We start from the raw sequence: 15,467 nt of genomic DNA, 5'->3' as shown, positions 1-15,467 counted from the left end.
TGTATAGTTATATATTGTACTCTTTACGCAAATGTAATCAAGAAAAATCGAATCAAGACAATGTTGTGTGTAGGGCACTATAACCCAGAAAGACACGATTTTAACCGACTTTTTAATTTGTGTTTGGTGTAATACTTGAGGTAGGGGAAAACATTGACAACCAAAGACTATAAGATGTGAGTAAGATGGGACACAGTTTAACACAATGAAGTAAGAAGTGATATAATTAAGGACAGAAGTGAGAAGCAGATTATGAAATGAACAGAAGTGAGGGCCGCTCGACCCATAAATTATGAGGAACTAATGAGTTGGTCAACCTCAAATTCCGTCAAATCTTAAATACGAAAAGCCCAAACATCCAATATCCAACTCTTTATGAGACCCCCCAATTAACAGGTACTGGGTTGGTCAACTTAAGATTGTGTTTCATGCTGGGCTCGGCCCTTTATATGTATTCAATGATGCGTAACTCATCCTGTTTGACTGACTACGTGAGGAGTCGAAGTACTCTCATCAGTTGTTGGAACAAACACCAGAGTGTCCCTGTCAGTATTCTGTCGGTCAGAGCCGACGACAGCAGAGATATGCATCCATTAGCAGGAGGAGGAGTTGAGGACGAAGACGACGAACGACGTCGCCAGAGGAAGCTCGAAGAAGCTCTCGAAATCAAGTCCCTCAGGCGCATCATCAGCGCCTATCTCAAGTACCCTTCTCCCTCTTTCTCTCTCTCTCTCTCTCTCTCTCTCTCTCTCTCTCTCAAGTTTGAATTCGATGATTTGGGATTTATTTAATTTGCATCTATGATTGTAAAAGCCTAATACTTTCGCTAATTTTGTTCGTTTAATATCAAAAGATTTAATTTTTCTTGTAAACAGTCGAAATATTTGAATTTTTGGAAGAAAAAAAAAGCTGCTGTGATTGTCATATTGTCAGCTGGAATATCTGTTCTTTACATTGTGCTCTATTAGATTGTGTATAAATTCTTAAACTTTATGGCTCGAATTTCGGAAATTATGAACCTTTTGATTATTCTGTTGGTGCGACAGCTTATTTTGTTTAATTTTCACAGAGATATCAAATATGTTCCTATAGTTTGAATAATGTCCCCTCATCTGAATGCAGCTACCCGGAGGCGTCAGAAGAGGACGTGAGACGGTATGAAAGATCTTTTAGATTGCTTCCACCTGCCCATAAGGTATACTACTATAAGAGCCTTCATATGTTTAGGAACTTGGATATAGTAACCAATTGGTATTTCACCATCTTTTTTGTTTCTAACGATCTCTCTTGATACTGCAGGCTCTATTATCCCACTACCCATTGAAGTTTCAAAGACTAAGACGGTAAAGTTTTCTTGACTATTTTCTCATTGCATTAATTTCAAGTTTCTAAAATTTGGATATTACACCAATTACTGGCATATGTTTGGTTTTAATTTAAACTGTAAAATGTGTAGGCAAAGTACCTATGATCTAGAGTTAACAGTGAACCTAGTAAAACTTAACATATTAACTCAAAATCTAATCTCAAGGTTAATGTGGTGAAATTTTCTGACAATTTACTGAATATTCTAGAGTATTGTGACGACCAAGATAATATCGTATTTTAAAAAAAAAAATCTGTAAAACATCCTAGGGCTTTCTCTTTGAATACATGATTGATAAAATAGATTTTCGAGATTTGTAATGGGTCAGACTTGTTAATTCTGCAGGTGCATCTCTGCAAATTCATATTTCATTTTTAACATGCTTCAGGTTAGTTCCGACTTCCTACTTATCTATTTTTCTTTCAATAGAAATTTTTTTGATGATATTCCGATAAGGACTGACATTATGTGAGCGATTCCTCATACTGGTCTAATTGGTATTAAGGTATCTTGACTTTGTTTGTCTCCCCACTTTTATATTACATTGCAGGCATTTGAACCCCCACTTGATTTGAGCCAGGACATAGATGTCTGTGATGGACCACATCTTGAAAACATCCCGAATAATCACGATGTTTCTGGAGTAAATAATGTTTTCTCTTCGCAGTCTACCTGCGCTAGCAAAAGATTGCATACCTCCAATTCAGATCAGGCCTGTTGTGGGGAAGGGAGCAATACAGTGTGCAGTTCACCAATAGAGACTACCAATAAGGTTTCTGCAACACTTACAAGACCATGTTAGCTTTTCATTAATGAGAATTAAATGTATATTTCTCTTCATATGTCTTTTTTCATTAGAAATTTGACCTCAATAGATAACCACAGGAGGTAGACAAAAATGGTCATCATGAGTCCATGACCGATAGACATGCTCTAGGCGTGGAATATGACAAAGAGACACAGAACTGTTGTGAGAATGATGCCATTGATTCCAATGGAGATGTAAGATTTTTTGTTTCTTTATAGCTTTAATTTACAACTTATTTGAGTAGGTGTCTGTCTCTTTTTGTAGTTTAATTTTTCAGAAAGTGGCCAAATTTTCCTATTAAAATTGTGGCTTTCTTTGTGATACATGTTCAGGTATCCTCACCAACTCGGACATGGTTGGATCCATCATTACAATTACATGTTCCATTAGTTGATGTTGATAAGGTATGTTGCTTCTTGTGTGTTGGATATCTGGTTCTATGAGACTACTTGTCTTCCCTTTAAGCAATAAGAAATACAAGTAATAAAAATTTTGGTTTAATTTATCAAAATTTCTTTTACCCTTGCTACAGGTTCGTTGTGTAGTACGGAACATAGTTAGAGACTGGGCGGCAGAGGTATCTCATGATTTATCATTGATTTCTGTGCTCGAGGATATCTTATCTGTGATTCCCAGTTTTACTTAAGCTTGTAATTATATAAAATACAGGGACAGAAAGAACGTGATCAGTGCTACAAGCCTATATTAGAAGAACTTGATGCACTTTTTGCTAATCGCTCTAACGAAAGGTAATGTTATTCTGTTGGCTTGTGCTTGTATCGTTTCTTAACCATTGCAATTATCAGATTACTGTTTCTTATCGAGCGAGTGGTTTTTTTTTTTTTTTTTCCAAGTACTTTACTAGTTTACTGTGTACGATAATCATAATTATTTTTTAACAGTCCTCCTGCCTGTTTGGTTCCTGGTGCTGGACTTGGGCGGCTGGCTTTGGAAATCTCGTGTCTAGGTGTGCATACGTTTTTTGTTTGCTAAGAATTCGATTATAACATATTTATACTCATGTTTATTATTTCTCATATTTTATACAGGTTTTATAAGTCAGGGAAATGAATTTTCATACTACATGATGATATGTTCGAATTTTATTCTTAATCAGTAAGCATGTCATTACATCTCACCTTAAACTGGTCTTTAATCATCTTGCTATCACGAAAAAGGAATCCTTTTTCTGACCATGGAAGAGAGTTTTCAATGGTTGGCAATAGATTCTTTTTCCGATATATTTCATTTTAATTTTGTATTCTATGTTTTCTTTTCTTAGATGTTTTTGTTTGGTTAATCAGTTGCCAAACTGCTGGGGAGTGGACAATATATCCTTGGATCCACAGCAATTGCAATTCACTTTCAGATAGTGACCAACTTCGTCCCGTTCCAGTACCAGATATTCATCCAGCTAGGTACTGATGCTGCTAATTCATTTGTTACAAAAGCGTTTCTGACATACTTTCAGTTCTCTAAATACTTTTAAGGCGTTTATCCATGAATCATTGAAATAGATTGTAGTTGAATATACTCTATACGCTTCAATATCCTTTTTTTATTTTTTATCGCTGTCCTAGAAAGAAATAACATGCTTTTCTTCTAATTTTTTAATATATGAATCCTATTTTCTTTTCATAAAAGCTTCTATTAGGATTTGTTTTCCAATAATTGTAGGTTTTCTTTCAAACAGTGCAGGGATTACTGAAGGATTTTCTATGTGCGGTGGTGACTTTGTTGAGGTTTACAACGATCCAAGCCAAGTAGGTAAGAAAATATGGGTTTCTTATATTCAAACATTTGATTGATGCTAATGAACACTTGATATTTTGAGCACCTAGTAGTAGCAAATATTGTAAGAAATTTTCCATTGCATTTAGCCTGTGGTAATCCATTTGTTATAAGGTGTATAATGTGGCAAGTTGCTTCTGCATAGTGACGGGTGGTCTTAAATTGTTAAGGTCTTGTGTTGATAACCTGAGACAGCAAGTCAGGACGACTTTCAACCCGCTGGTGGGGAATTAATAAACAGAAAATGACATACAGAATGCTAAATGTAGGCTAATATAGGTTTCAACAGGTAGTTGCCTTGTCTGGTATAAACACATCTGGGTGAGATAAAATAAATTTCTTGCTTCCCATTCATAGCGTCTAAATATTGATATAATCTTTGTGAGGAGACCTAAATGAATCTCGTGTCACAAAGATTGACAAAGTTAATTTCCAAAGTAAATTTAGGGGCAATGTATAATAAGAAAAACCTGGTCAAACAGATTGACGAAGCAAACTTAGACAGTTCATGGCGAAGCAAATTTAATTTGTTAACGTTGCTTTACTGCTGAGGAAATTACCTTTGAAAGATTGAGACTGGGATGCACTCTAGGAAATTGCATAAATAACCTCTGTAGTATTTCTCATGGAGATAGTTGTGGAACGTACAGGTGTCTGGGATGCGGTTGTGACCTGTTTCTTTATTGATACCGCGCACAACATTATTGAATACATTGAAATCATATCAAGAATCTTGAAAGACGGCGGTAGTAAGTTCCTCAATCAGTCAGTCGTGGCTTCAATTTGTGTTCCGCTGTCTGATCACTTTCATTAATCCTTATTGATTCAATGACAGGTTTGGATAAATCTGGGTCCCCTACTTTATCACTTTGCGGATGTCTATGGGCAAGATGTAAGCTTCCTTTCAATTAAGCAGTTTCGTTTGCTCGCTTGCTCTCTGAGGGAGCCCTATATTCTCTTTAAAATTGTTTTTATTATTTTGTTTTAGGAAATATCTATTGAACTGAGTTTGGAGGATGTGAAGAGGGTTGCTTTGCACTACGGATTTCATTTCGAGGTAAGTTCATTCCAATTCTATTGTGTTGCTCAAGCATCATTGGATGATCATAACCGTATAAATTGCCTTGTTCATGAACTGCAGAAAGAAAGTACCGTTGAGACAACCTACACTACAAATCCTAGGTCAATGATGCAAGTAAGTAGTACCATGTGATGTGGCTTTTCTTGTTCTTCCTTACAATTCTTTATTCCACTTTCATGTTGTAAATTTGAAACTGGATCTCTGCGTATGTTTTGAAACCTGTTTAAAACTGAGTTGGTTCTGTTAAAATCTTTGTTGCTTTTGATAATCTTAAGGTCCGTTTTTTCCTTGCAGAACCGATACTACGCCGCATTTTGGACGATGAGGAAGAGATCGGCAGCAATGGAGCACCAACCTCTTTAACCGAGAGACTTTCACATTCTTGACGCTTGAAATAGTTTTTTTTTTTTTTTTTTTTTTTTTTTTTTAATCGAGTTGATTGTTATATTACTCGAGGATTACAAATTCTTATTAGTTTAAAATATTTAATTTAAACGTGAAATAATTTTATATTTTATTTTTTAAATTGAAAAGTAGAAAATACTTCCCAGGAACCTCTCCCATGCAAATCTCTGGCGGCCCTTCACCGCAATTAGGATCACGATGATTCCCATGCAAATCTCCACTTCCTAGTAAGCCAACAAGTAACCGCAAAATTAGGGCTCGAATTAAGCCCAAATCATAGCTTCTCCATATAGCATTGTATCAATGATTTACGATACTGTCACCTTGGCAGCTGATTTCATGCAAGTTAAGTTGTGAACGACATTGGTTTTTATAAAGTTTGACCTATATCCCTGGATGGTAATCAGTGTCGAAAGCAATATACATAATTAACGTAGTGAGTGTCTTTTTCATATCAGGTTTGATTAATTATGCGCACAGTTGGCTCGATAGGTCTTTCCTGGACTGAAGCTGTTGGGAGGGCGACCTCTGCAACATTCCCCATGCACTTCAAATCTTCGACTTGCCTCAAGTGATGGTGCAGTGATGTATACCGCTGAGGCATTCTAATGGACCTGTAAACTTGAACATTGTTCCTACATGACCGGATCAATTTGATCAGGCACTTGCTCATTGACAACATTAAAAATCATTGTTCAACTCTTTAACAACATGACAAACCAAAAGCTTTGCTCTCCCCTCTATTTATCTAAAGGATGGAAGGGCAGAAAGGTGTCCCCTCCAATCAAGAATTTGGGCCTCACAGTTCTATCATGCCTTTCTTCCGTCATGGTTCGATATTCTGGTATCCTAAGCGTGGAGGAACCACACCATTCCATCCTCAATTTGGTTGTTAAACTCCATTGCGGTGACGGTATCCTAAATCTCAAACCGAAGCTGAACCAAAATAACTTGGTTTGAATTAATAGAAAAATACTTCTGTCAATTTCAATCTGGTTCAGTCTAGTTCGGGTTTTCAAAAATATTCTAGACACTAATGCTCTAATTTTCTGTTTATATACATATAGTCAAATTATTGTTTAATTTACACCCAGTATGCTAAAAAATCACTACATTTATATTTTAAATTGAAAATTATCTACATAGACACACGAATGATCACATAGTACAATTATGACCTTCAACACCTTCAGCTTTCTATCCTTACCAACCTGGTGACGCCCGATTCGGTCGCTCCCTTTCGAAAAGAAGAACGAAAACACACAAATTAATGTGGATGCTAATAAGTTGCTAACAGAGAGAGAGAGACAGATAACTCAATTTGAAATATGGGAGAAAATGAGAGAGAGATGGAACAAAAGGAGTTTTGAAGGTTCTGTAAGACTACACCCTGTACATTATCTCTATCCCTATGCTTCCAGTTCAACACAGAGCCACCAAAATAAAAGCTCCCCAGAAGAACCATACTTCCACACTCCAAACTCCCCGTACCATACAGACGGAACCCCATCACATTACACATTTTTCTTATGCATGACTATCAATTCATCATCAAACCGAGCATCGCATGTTTTCTTGACCTTCGAAACAGTAAAAAGTTAAGCAACAAATAAAAGCAAAGCCTTTAAAATTACTTCGTTGGGGATGCACGCATGCAGGCACTATCCCTGGCACACCCCGGCCAGCCACGTTCCAAGCAGATTCACTTTGTTAAAGAATCTGACCTCCGCTCAAAGAATCGCCGGCCAAAGATGGATTATGTTTTTTTTCAGAAAACTTGTAGGTCCTCCATTATCCCCTCACTGATTCAGAGTTCATTTGACCTCCGCTCCCGCCATGGGCATTAAGACCAGAAATGGGCATTGATCGATGAGCAAAATCTGACAAAAGCTTCCGCTGATGCTCATCTGTGTGAGGAAGACTAGCACGCAGAAGCTCCACAGGCATTTCACGATGTATCGCCCTGGTGGCCTCTGAACCAATAACTTCTGCACTCTGCTGACTCTGTGTAAATATTGATTGTACTATAGTTTCATACTTACTCAGGCAATACTTGGTGAGCAGACCAAAAAATTCATCAAAGGATGCCTGCCAAAGGGTGCGGTTAGAAATGCTACAGCTTCCAGCAGCATGAGGGTCACTTAAGAGTACAGTTGCCCTTTCAAGAACAGATTTTAGAATAATAGTGGCCCCATCTCCAGCAGGGCTTCCAAGGGGTCGAAGTGGTGGCTGCTCTGATGAACAAACTACTGCAACAAGACAAGCACTTAATGCACGAAGATCCACACCATTTATACATGTAGAAACTGTCTTTGCAAGATTAGTAGTTGTCTCAGCAGCTCCAGGATCAGAGGGTAGACCACCATACAAAAACCTTAAATGACGGAAAACTGTCATACAGACAATACGGGCAAGCTCGCTACCAGGGAAGAGAAGCTGAATAAACCTAGAAAGGAGCTTGCGCCCCTTAGGAAGAGAAACTATACGTAGGAACACAAGGTCATCCTTTGGAACCAGCCCCGCTGAGTGGCTGCCTTTACCAAGTGGGTCGACAAGCTGAAGCGATGCCGCCAGCCCTTCTAGCAGTATTTGCCGCCTTCGCCTGAGTTGAACCCCACCATCTTGGGGCTGACCATGTTGTAGCAGTCGATCAATGTCATCAATATCAAGAAGGAGACAAAGGCCATCCTCAATAGCAATTCTAGCAGCAAGCATGGGTTCCTGCTCCAGAGGCTTCTCAGAGACCTGTTTGCCGTCGCCAGAACCAGGGGGAGGATCAACTTCAAGGAGGGGGCGAGGCCTACGTATGGAAGCGAGGGGAATTCTCCCAAGAGCGTCAACAGAACTATGAGTATGCTGATCAGTACTATTACGACCTCGGGAGGGGGACTCTCTAAGATGAGATGGGCAAAAAGGATGTTTCAACCGCAAGCCAGCTGCTTTTTTGGAAAGGCTTGCCTGGTGGTAGTAATCATCAATATAGGGGTCATTGCTATGTGTTGCTGCATGCTGCATTTTAAGAATACTCTCTATCTCTTCAGATGTCATGTGCTTAGACCTGAACTGGATCCACCCACTCTCACTTTTCTGACTACCAGCATCAGAGCCTTGAGAAAAACGTTGTTTTCCTCTTTTCGGTCTATGATCTCGTACGTCGGACAACCCATGCATTGACTTATGTGATGAAGAAGGATGAGTACCATAAAACTGAGACTGCATTGCAGCAAAATGGGCCATAGATGGCTGAACCGAGTGGTGCAATCTCTGCTGTTGTAGCTGCTGCTGCTGAGCTGACAGTAATTGTGGGGAAATAAGTCCATTTTGATGAGGGAGCTGTTGCTGCAATATATTGTTTATGAGGCTGGAATGATCACCGTGCAATACTCCAGCATGGGTAACCCAATGATTTTGCGACCTGCTATTGAAAGGAAGGCCAGGGTTGGCAAACTGAGGCATGTTTCCTCCATAATGCAACCCAAGAGGTAAACCGGCCATATGAAGATTAGAGTTAGATAAAGGAGAAAGGTTTGGTGCAGAAAAAGGCAACTGGGAACCACCGGCAAGAGCAGAAAGATTCAGCTGATGTGGTGAACCCTGTGGGAACTTGTTTCCAGGAGGAGGGAATGATGTGAATGCTGACTTGGGCGGTACAATTGGTTCACTAGAGAAGTGATGCTGGACTGGCTGCTGGTCTGGGTATGAAGATGTTCTGTACAAAGGCTTTTGCTGTTTTGATTCTGAAAATCGAGCAGAAGAAGGTTGGGGCTGTGAAGACCACCTCTTTCCTTCCTGTGAAATTTCTGTATCAAACATATGCTGATCTAACCAGTTATTGAAATCTCCGTCTTGGGCCCAATCAGTGGCTGATGAACCTGAAGAAAACACCACGTTAGATAAAGCCAAAATATAATCGAGACAATTGGAAATTGTACAGAGAAAGATATATCTACATTACATACTTCACAAATGGAAGAAATCAAGCACATCAAAAGATACCAAAGAGGTGATAAAAATTAACTAGCGATAAAAGGAGAGGGTGGTATAATGACCATAGACAAAAGTTGAACTCTTGGAATCTTAATTATCTTATAGCTAACTGCTGCTGTTTTTCAGCCTGCTTACTTCTATTCTGCAAGAGGTATTCGTCAATTTGTCCCCCAAACTGGTAAGGATTGGCCAATTTTCCCCCTCAACTCTCATAATTAGTCAATTTCCACCCCGCTGTTGGATTTTTGAATTTTCCATCCATTCATCCGTTAAGTATGTCACGTGCTATCCACATGATCAACTCTAAAGGGCAGAAACGCCATTTTCTCCAAACCTTCTATCTTCTTCCTTTTCTTCCACCCATGTTTTCTACTCACCATATTTCTTCTCTGTTTGACTTCTCAAACCAAACATTTCTCTCTGTTTCTCCTCCGACCTCGAAACCCAACATTCAATTCCAGGTCGTTCTGCCAAGGCGTGGATTGGGTCGATGGTCTGAAGCTCCAGCTGCCACCACAGGGAGCATGGAAAGAAGAAGAAGCTTGCCGCCAAAGAAGAGAGTGCCTTAAAAGTTTGGGGGGCAAATCGGCAAATGCCTCATTTTGCAATGCAAAGCAACAATACCACCCAATCTTTTGCAATTAAATCTCAAGTATCTAGATCTTAAAAAATCAATCAATGATAAAGCATAATGTGCAAACAATTGTATGAGTGTTCTAGTTTTAATACTGTTACAACGAGTGCACTCATGTTTCAATTTGACAAATTGTTTATGGAATGCTAAAACACATCATATATGTTAAACAGAGGTAACAAAAACTGTGTAATGCATATCCGACAATTTCTTGTCTTATTTATTAGACTTCAATAGAGGCTCATTTCCAGCGGATACTGGCTCAAATAAGATGACCTAAGATTATAAGCATTATCGCATATGGGACAAAGGAACAATTTCAGAGCAAGCATGCGTGCAACAAAAATAAGAACCACTATAATGTGATGACAAAAGTTAAGAGTTACTCACTTTCCCGTGAAAAAGATCCTGAACCTCTGTCGCCAATAACTCCTGGATGTCTTGGTCCTGTTACAACTTTGTTTAACTATGCAAAAGAAAAAATATGTCACTACTAAGAGTTCTTTTTTTGTTTTTGGTGGGGGGGGGGGGGGGGGGGGGCCAAACTAGGCTATTAGATGAAAACATCAGGAAAATGAACTCAATGGACCAGAAAAATCAAGCATTCTACAAAAGAATCTAAAAACTTTCGAGCTTTAAAGACAAACATATTGATTAATCACAAGTATAACAATAAAGCATAGAGTTAAAACTGAGGGAAATAATATAATATGCTACATTTAAACCATCACATTTACAGGGTAGAACCATCCCTAGTAATTTGTAAGTACTGGCAAGTGGCAGATAAGACTCTGATGACAAATATAGCTCAATCATTCCAGTCTTACTTTGTTGCAATGAAATATCATCAGCAAAGAACAAATAAAAGGATACATATATTCCAGTACTGACCAAAAAGTTCATAATTTCGCGCAAATTTAAGTGTATAATATGCAAGAACATACAGCTTGAAGTATCTCTCAATGGATGTCATGCTTACAATGATAAGATTTAAAAGAATTCAGGACCAAAAGGCATGCAATACCAGAGATATAAATTAATAGTACTTCTAAAAGAAAAAAACAGGTAACAGTCACTAAGATCTTTAAACGATAAGTACAGCCACACAACTTTCATTCAAAAAACCATGTCAAACAAAAGATGTGGACCAACAGTTATTGATTGCAGACAAACTCAGAAAGTCATCAAAGTTAAGAAAGCTGACCTTTGCAAAAGTACTTGCCAGATCATCGACGTCAGATAAAGATCCCAAACCAAGACCCTAATGCAAAAGGAAAGATTGACGTCAATAAACTAAATAGACAACGAATATGCAGCTTATCACAAGGAATAAAAAGGATAGGGAAATGGGTGCACATAGCATCAGGTCAGGTGTTAAGAGTACTCAGCATGAATAAAGAAAAATATACGCACACCAGCTCAAGTGTAAGTGAATAACTTAGCATGTGAAACAATGCTTCAAAAAATACACAAGTGCAAATTAAACACAATAAACTATTTCATTGTTGGCCTTACGGACCATTGTAAGCTGTTTTTTTTGTGGGGGGTGGGTGGGTGTGTGTGGAGAAGAAGATAATCTAACCTCTTCTTTGTCAAATAAATGGTACTCATTATCAACAGGCCCAAATAAAGGTTTCCTGTCTTCCACATCGTCCAAACCCCCCAACTCAACTTCGTCCACCAGATTTTGACCAAAAAATTCATATTGTGACGCATCAAAGAGTTTATTCTCTGTATGACAATACAAAAAAAGGTTAGACATCCGTAAAAAGAGAGCTAATTTCACTAATTTCAAGAGTTCATAAATATGTTACGCTGCGAAAATGAATCATCAAGACATCTGAAAAAAGTGAGCTAATTTCAACAGTTCATAAACAAGTAAAGCTGCGAAAATGAATCATCGAAGTCATGGTACTAAGTGCTAATAGCGCAGTGCATACTAAAACAGAACAATTATCAAGCCATTGTGCAAATTCCGAAGAGCGAGTACCCCAACTATTCATTTCGCATACGATTCAAACCACAAAGACAGACAAATTTTCAGTCTTTCTCATAACTAGGCCTCGTAATTCAGTCAAGATGAGAACTTGACCGGTATCATACAGCCTCGAAACAGCCTTAAATCAAAATTAAGTTAAACTTGATTGTGAGAGTAAATTCTCTGCAGAAATTGTTGGGCAACAAAAATTTACATCCATAAACAGTATCATAAACTCCGAATTTCGACTTCTATACAAATCTCCCAAACAAGCTACAGAAGCAGGTCGAAGAACAAAAACCCTCATCATTTTCTGGTGAGAAAAGATTGGAAAGGGGAAACAAGAATCGCATGCCAATTTTCGCCTCAGATTCTTCGAACCAAAAGGACATTCAAACATTTACGATCGTCGTTTCCTTTCCTTCTACTCTCTCAGCATCCAAACAACCTCTTAAGCAAAGAAGAGAAAAAAATACAGATCTTGAAGGCAAAAGACGAAAGCAGACCTGACGAGGAACGCTCAAGCAAGTCCCTGAAATCCGTGCCATTAGATCTCTCCATATTTACAGAACGACCAACACCGCCGTCCCCGACCCTAGAAACTGGAAGCTCCGCCGCGGAACCAAAAACTACGCCGTATTGGTCCAGATCAGCACCAACACCGCGAAGCGCCGAACCTCCAAGGCTTCATTAGGAGATTTACGCGGTGGGGGATGGCAAAGGAGTGTAAATAGAGGGGAATCCGCGGGTCAAATTCGAGAAAGATGGTTAACCCCTCTCTCTTCTGAGAGGGATATTGGAGAGAGAGAGAGAGGGAGGAGAGAGAGAGGGAGAGGGTTAGGTCATTTTCTTTGCAGCGCGAAAGAGAAGACGACTTTCGCATTCGCGCACGTGCCTTCCTCCAGCGAATGGCGGTGAGCAAACGCAGAGAGAGAAGGCGCGGCGAGGTGGTGCGCTCTCATTGGTTGGCTTCCAACTGTTTCTTTCTCTATTAAACTCGGATATTCGGACTCGGTTGCGGGATATGGACCATCATGTCCGGGTCGACTGTGGAGATGTTTATTTTAGTACGGCTGTCTAGCTGTCACATAATGTAATTAATTAGGGATGTAAATTGAGTTAGGTTAACCCGAATTTGCTTATGTTTAACTCGATTTTAAATTCGATCAGGTGGTTAGGATGAAGAAAAAACCTGCCCAATTCGATATCAATCCTGTCATTTATTGAGTTAGGTTGGGTTGATGTCGTGTCGCACATGTCAACTCACGCTCAACTTGATTTTGAGTTCAAGTTCGCTCATGCACATATTACTCATTTCACTTCATATTATGTAAGTTATGTATAAATTTTTGAATGACTATACTTCTTTATTGTCCATTTTCATATGAATAATGAATGATAGTGTTACCTTTACATTTCTTTTGGTTGAAGCTTTAGTGTACGTCTTGTAATTTAATTTCAACTTTGCATGGTTGAAACATTAGACATAATCTCCAAGTTGTTTCTTTTGTCTTATGTGTGGATGATGATGTGTAAATGAAATATTAACTAATATTAATGTTATTTGGTTCAAATTTTGAAAAATCATACAAAACAAAATGTTATAAGATTGGACTCGATGAATTCGGCTAGTCCGAACCCAACCAAAATTCGAACCCAAATACAACCTGAACCCGACTAAACCTACATGAATCTGAACACAAACCAAACTCAAATTATAAACAATGGATTAGGGTTGAGTTGACCATCCAACATGCCCAACACGCCCAAGTTGCACCCCTATCATTAATTGTTTTAAGTTATAATTTGTGTATTTATGAAGCATCAGTCACTTTCAATATGTAATATGTAATTATATGATTCTCGTTCTTTTCCTCACTTATTAGTTTTCGTGGTCACATAAGCTTGAATTTTACATCGAAAATAAGATTATAACATCAAAATCAATTTCATTTATATTGATAACGATGCGTGAAAATGTAATTACCACACTGAAAAAATATTTGCCTCGTAGCCGATGACGGAGTTACGCGTATCATCGCGTGACAATGGCAACTTATACCGTGATTTGATGAGGGATAAGGGAATGCATGTGGGGCTCCACGGTGAGATTGCTCGGCACGCAATCGTTTCATAAGAGGATACGCGGCTAGGATTTGGAGAAAATTACGAGACGGCGCGTTTTGGTTGTATTGCTATTATTTTTGCCAAGAGTTTCTTCAAGGAAAGTGTTGTTTTCTTTCCTTTTTTTGTAGAAATTTTCTCATTTATGAAACGTGCAAGATGAGAATTCAGAGATGATTTAGGTAGTAGGGTGTAAGCAACGAGAAAATTGGGTAGCAAAGAAAGATAGGGTGTTAGAAATTTGGTAACAAACAAAACCCTATGTGAAAGACAATTATTCAATCTAAAAATTCCGCCAAAAAAAAATAAAACAAACCAATTCAATCGGAAACAGTTTTAATCACAATAATGTTGGATAATTACATTTGTTGGGCACAATATATGTCGATATCAATAATTGATCATAATAATTGATACAATAAGAATACAGTCTACTAATGCATCGATATACAAGTATTTCATGTAACAATGTTCTTTTGACCCTCTTTTGTGGAAAAATAACATTGTTGATAGTTTGTTTAAAGAGTTGTTATTGACCTCCTAGTAAAAAAAAACAAAAACAAAAACAAGAAGTGAATGATGATTTTTTAGACGTGCTAATAACAATTTTATTCTTTTAACCTATAAAACCTACGGAAAACTTGGAAGTGCTTTCAAGTAGTGCTTGAGAGTATAGGGGACTGAGGAGAGAACCTAATTAGAATATGGTTGTATATATAGTAAACTAGGCTAAGTCCACAAACTGTGAGTAAATGCAAAAATTTTGAAAAGAAAAAAAATATATATGGAAAAGAGAACAGTTGGAAAGAAATGTGAGAGAAAGGAAAGAAATGTGAGAGAAAGAAAATGTCAGGTTTTTTTTTTTTTTTTCAAATTAGAGTTGTTATGATGACATCGAGGTGTGGTTTAAAAAAATGCAAAATTTAGTTTGTGTAAAATTACATTATTGTTCATGATTTTATTTTGTGCAAAAAATTAAATTATCTTTTCACTCTTTTTTAATTGAAATATAAGATTTTATCAATGAGTAGTTTAAATTAGAATACGAGGGAGGACTAGGGATTAGGTGTTTAGTCTTTTTCTCTCTTGAGGATTTTTTTTTTTTTTAGTACAACGATATTTTTATATTAAGAGGAGGAGGAGTTTGGCAAAGTCATACGTTAAGCAACCTATTTAGTATCGAATTCACCATCCACGAGATTCGAACCTAGTACCTCTCACTTCCAAGTGAAGAGGAATATCACTAGACCATAGTACTAAGTGGCATCTCTTGAGGAATTAATTACGTACAAA

At 38.0% G+C, this 15,467-nt stretch overlaps 2 protein-coding genes across 4 annotated transcripts; one reads left to right on the top strand and one right to left on the bottom strand.

Annotated features, from left to right (window-relative positions):
- The first annotated feature begins 446 nt into the window (after positions 1-446).
- Positions 447-5,572, top strand: LOC103966510. Of its 2 annotated transcripts, XM_048576914.1 has the most exons (18): positions 447-703; positions 1,123-1,195; positions 1,300-1,343; positions 1,712-1,754; positions 1,917-2,138; positions 2,252-2,368; positions 2,507-2,578; positions 2,707-2,751; positions 2,844-2,923; positions 3,077-3,141; positions 3,224-3,290; positions 3,479-3,592; positions 3,868-3,941; positions 4,616-4,713; positions 4,801-4,857; positions 4,954-5,022; positions 5,107-5,160; positions 5,341-5,572. In XM_048576914.1, exons 1-18 carry the CDS (start codon positions 450-452, stop codon positions 5,407-5,409), a joined length of 1,617 nt encoding a protein of 538 aa, XP_048432871.1. In that variant the 5' UTR covers positions 447-449; the 3' UTR covers positions 5,410-5,572. The 2 variants fall into 2 exon arrangements, with proteins under 2 accessions (XP_048432871.1, XP_048432872.1); XM_048576915.1 differs by lacking the exons at positions 5,107-5,160; positions 5,341-5,572 and having other exon boundaries at positions 4,616-4,714.
- A 1,179-nt stretch (positions 5,573-6,751) lies between these two features.
- LOC103966511 (protein PAT1 homolog 1-like) lies at positions 6,752-12,983 on the bottom strand. 2 transcript variants are annotated; one of them, XM_009379678.3, is made up of 5 exons: positions 12,557-12,980; positions 11,655-11,803; positions 11,277-11,333; positions 10,463-10,538; positions 6,752-9,323 (listed from the first exon to the last, which is right to left on the bottom strand). In XM_009379678.3, the coding sequence occupies exons 1-5, from the start codon at positions 12,609-12,611 to the stop codon at positions 7,243-7,245; spliced, it is 2,418 nt and encodes an 805-aa protein (XP_009377953.2). In that variant the 5' UTR covers positions 12,612-12,980; the 3' UTR covers positions 6,752-7,242. The 2 variants fall into 2 exon arrangements, with proteins under 2 accessions (XP_009377953.2, XP_048432870.1); XM_048576913.1 differs by lacking the exon at positions 11,655-11,803 and having other exon boundaries at positions 12,557-12,983.
- Positions 12,984-15,467: the final 2,484 nt, after the last annotated feature.

Source organism: the organism of the source record quoted next, unplaced genomic scaffold, assembly GCF_019419815.1.
Source record: "Pyrus x bretschneideri cultivar Hongxiangsu unplaced genomic scaffold, Pyrus_bretschneideri_v1 Contig93, whole genome shotgun sequence".
NCBI lineage: Eukaryota > Viridiplantae > Streptophyta > Magnoliopsida > Rosales > Rosaceae > Pyrus > Pyrus x bretschneideri.
Note: the sequence above shows the minus strand (reverse complement) of the source record. Positions and strands in the feature narration are given on the sequence as shown.

What these genes read in the sequence shown, in the direction of transcription:
- LOC103966510 (XM_048576914.1), top strand. Translation starts at nt 450, where the DNA reads ATGTATTCAATGATGCGTAACTCATCCTGTTTGACTGACTACGTGAGG. An exon ending in AAGTTTCAAAGACTAAGACG is followed by an intron (nt 1,344 to 1,711) that starts GTAAAGTTTTCT and finishes TTAATTCTGCAG; the next exon opens with GTGCATCTCTGCAAATTCAT. An exon ending in CATTAGTTGATGTTGATAAG is followed by an intron (nt 2,579 to 2,706) that starts GTATGTTGCTTC and finishes CCCTTGCTACAG; the next exon opens with GTTCGTTGTGTAGTACGGAA.
- LOC103966511 (XM_009379678.3), bottom strand. Translation starts at nt 12,611, where the DNA reads ATGGAGAGATCTAATGGCACGGATTTCAGGGACTTGCTTGAGCGTTCC. An exon ending in GCTTGAGCGTTCCTCGTCAG is followed by an intron (nt 11,804 to 12,556) that starts GTCTGCTTTCGT and finishes ATTGTCATACAG; the next exon opens with AGAATAAACTCTTTGATGCG. An exon ending in ATTTATTTGACAAAGAAGAG is followed by an intron (nt 11,334 to 11,654) that starts GTTAGATTATCT and finishes CTTTTGCATTAG; the next exon opens with GGTCTTGGTTTGGGATCTTT.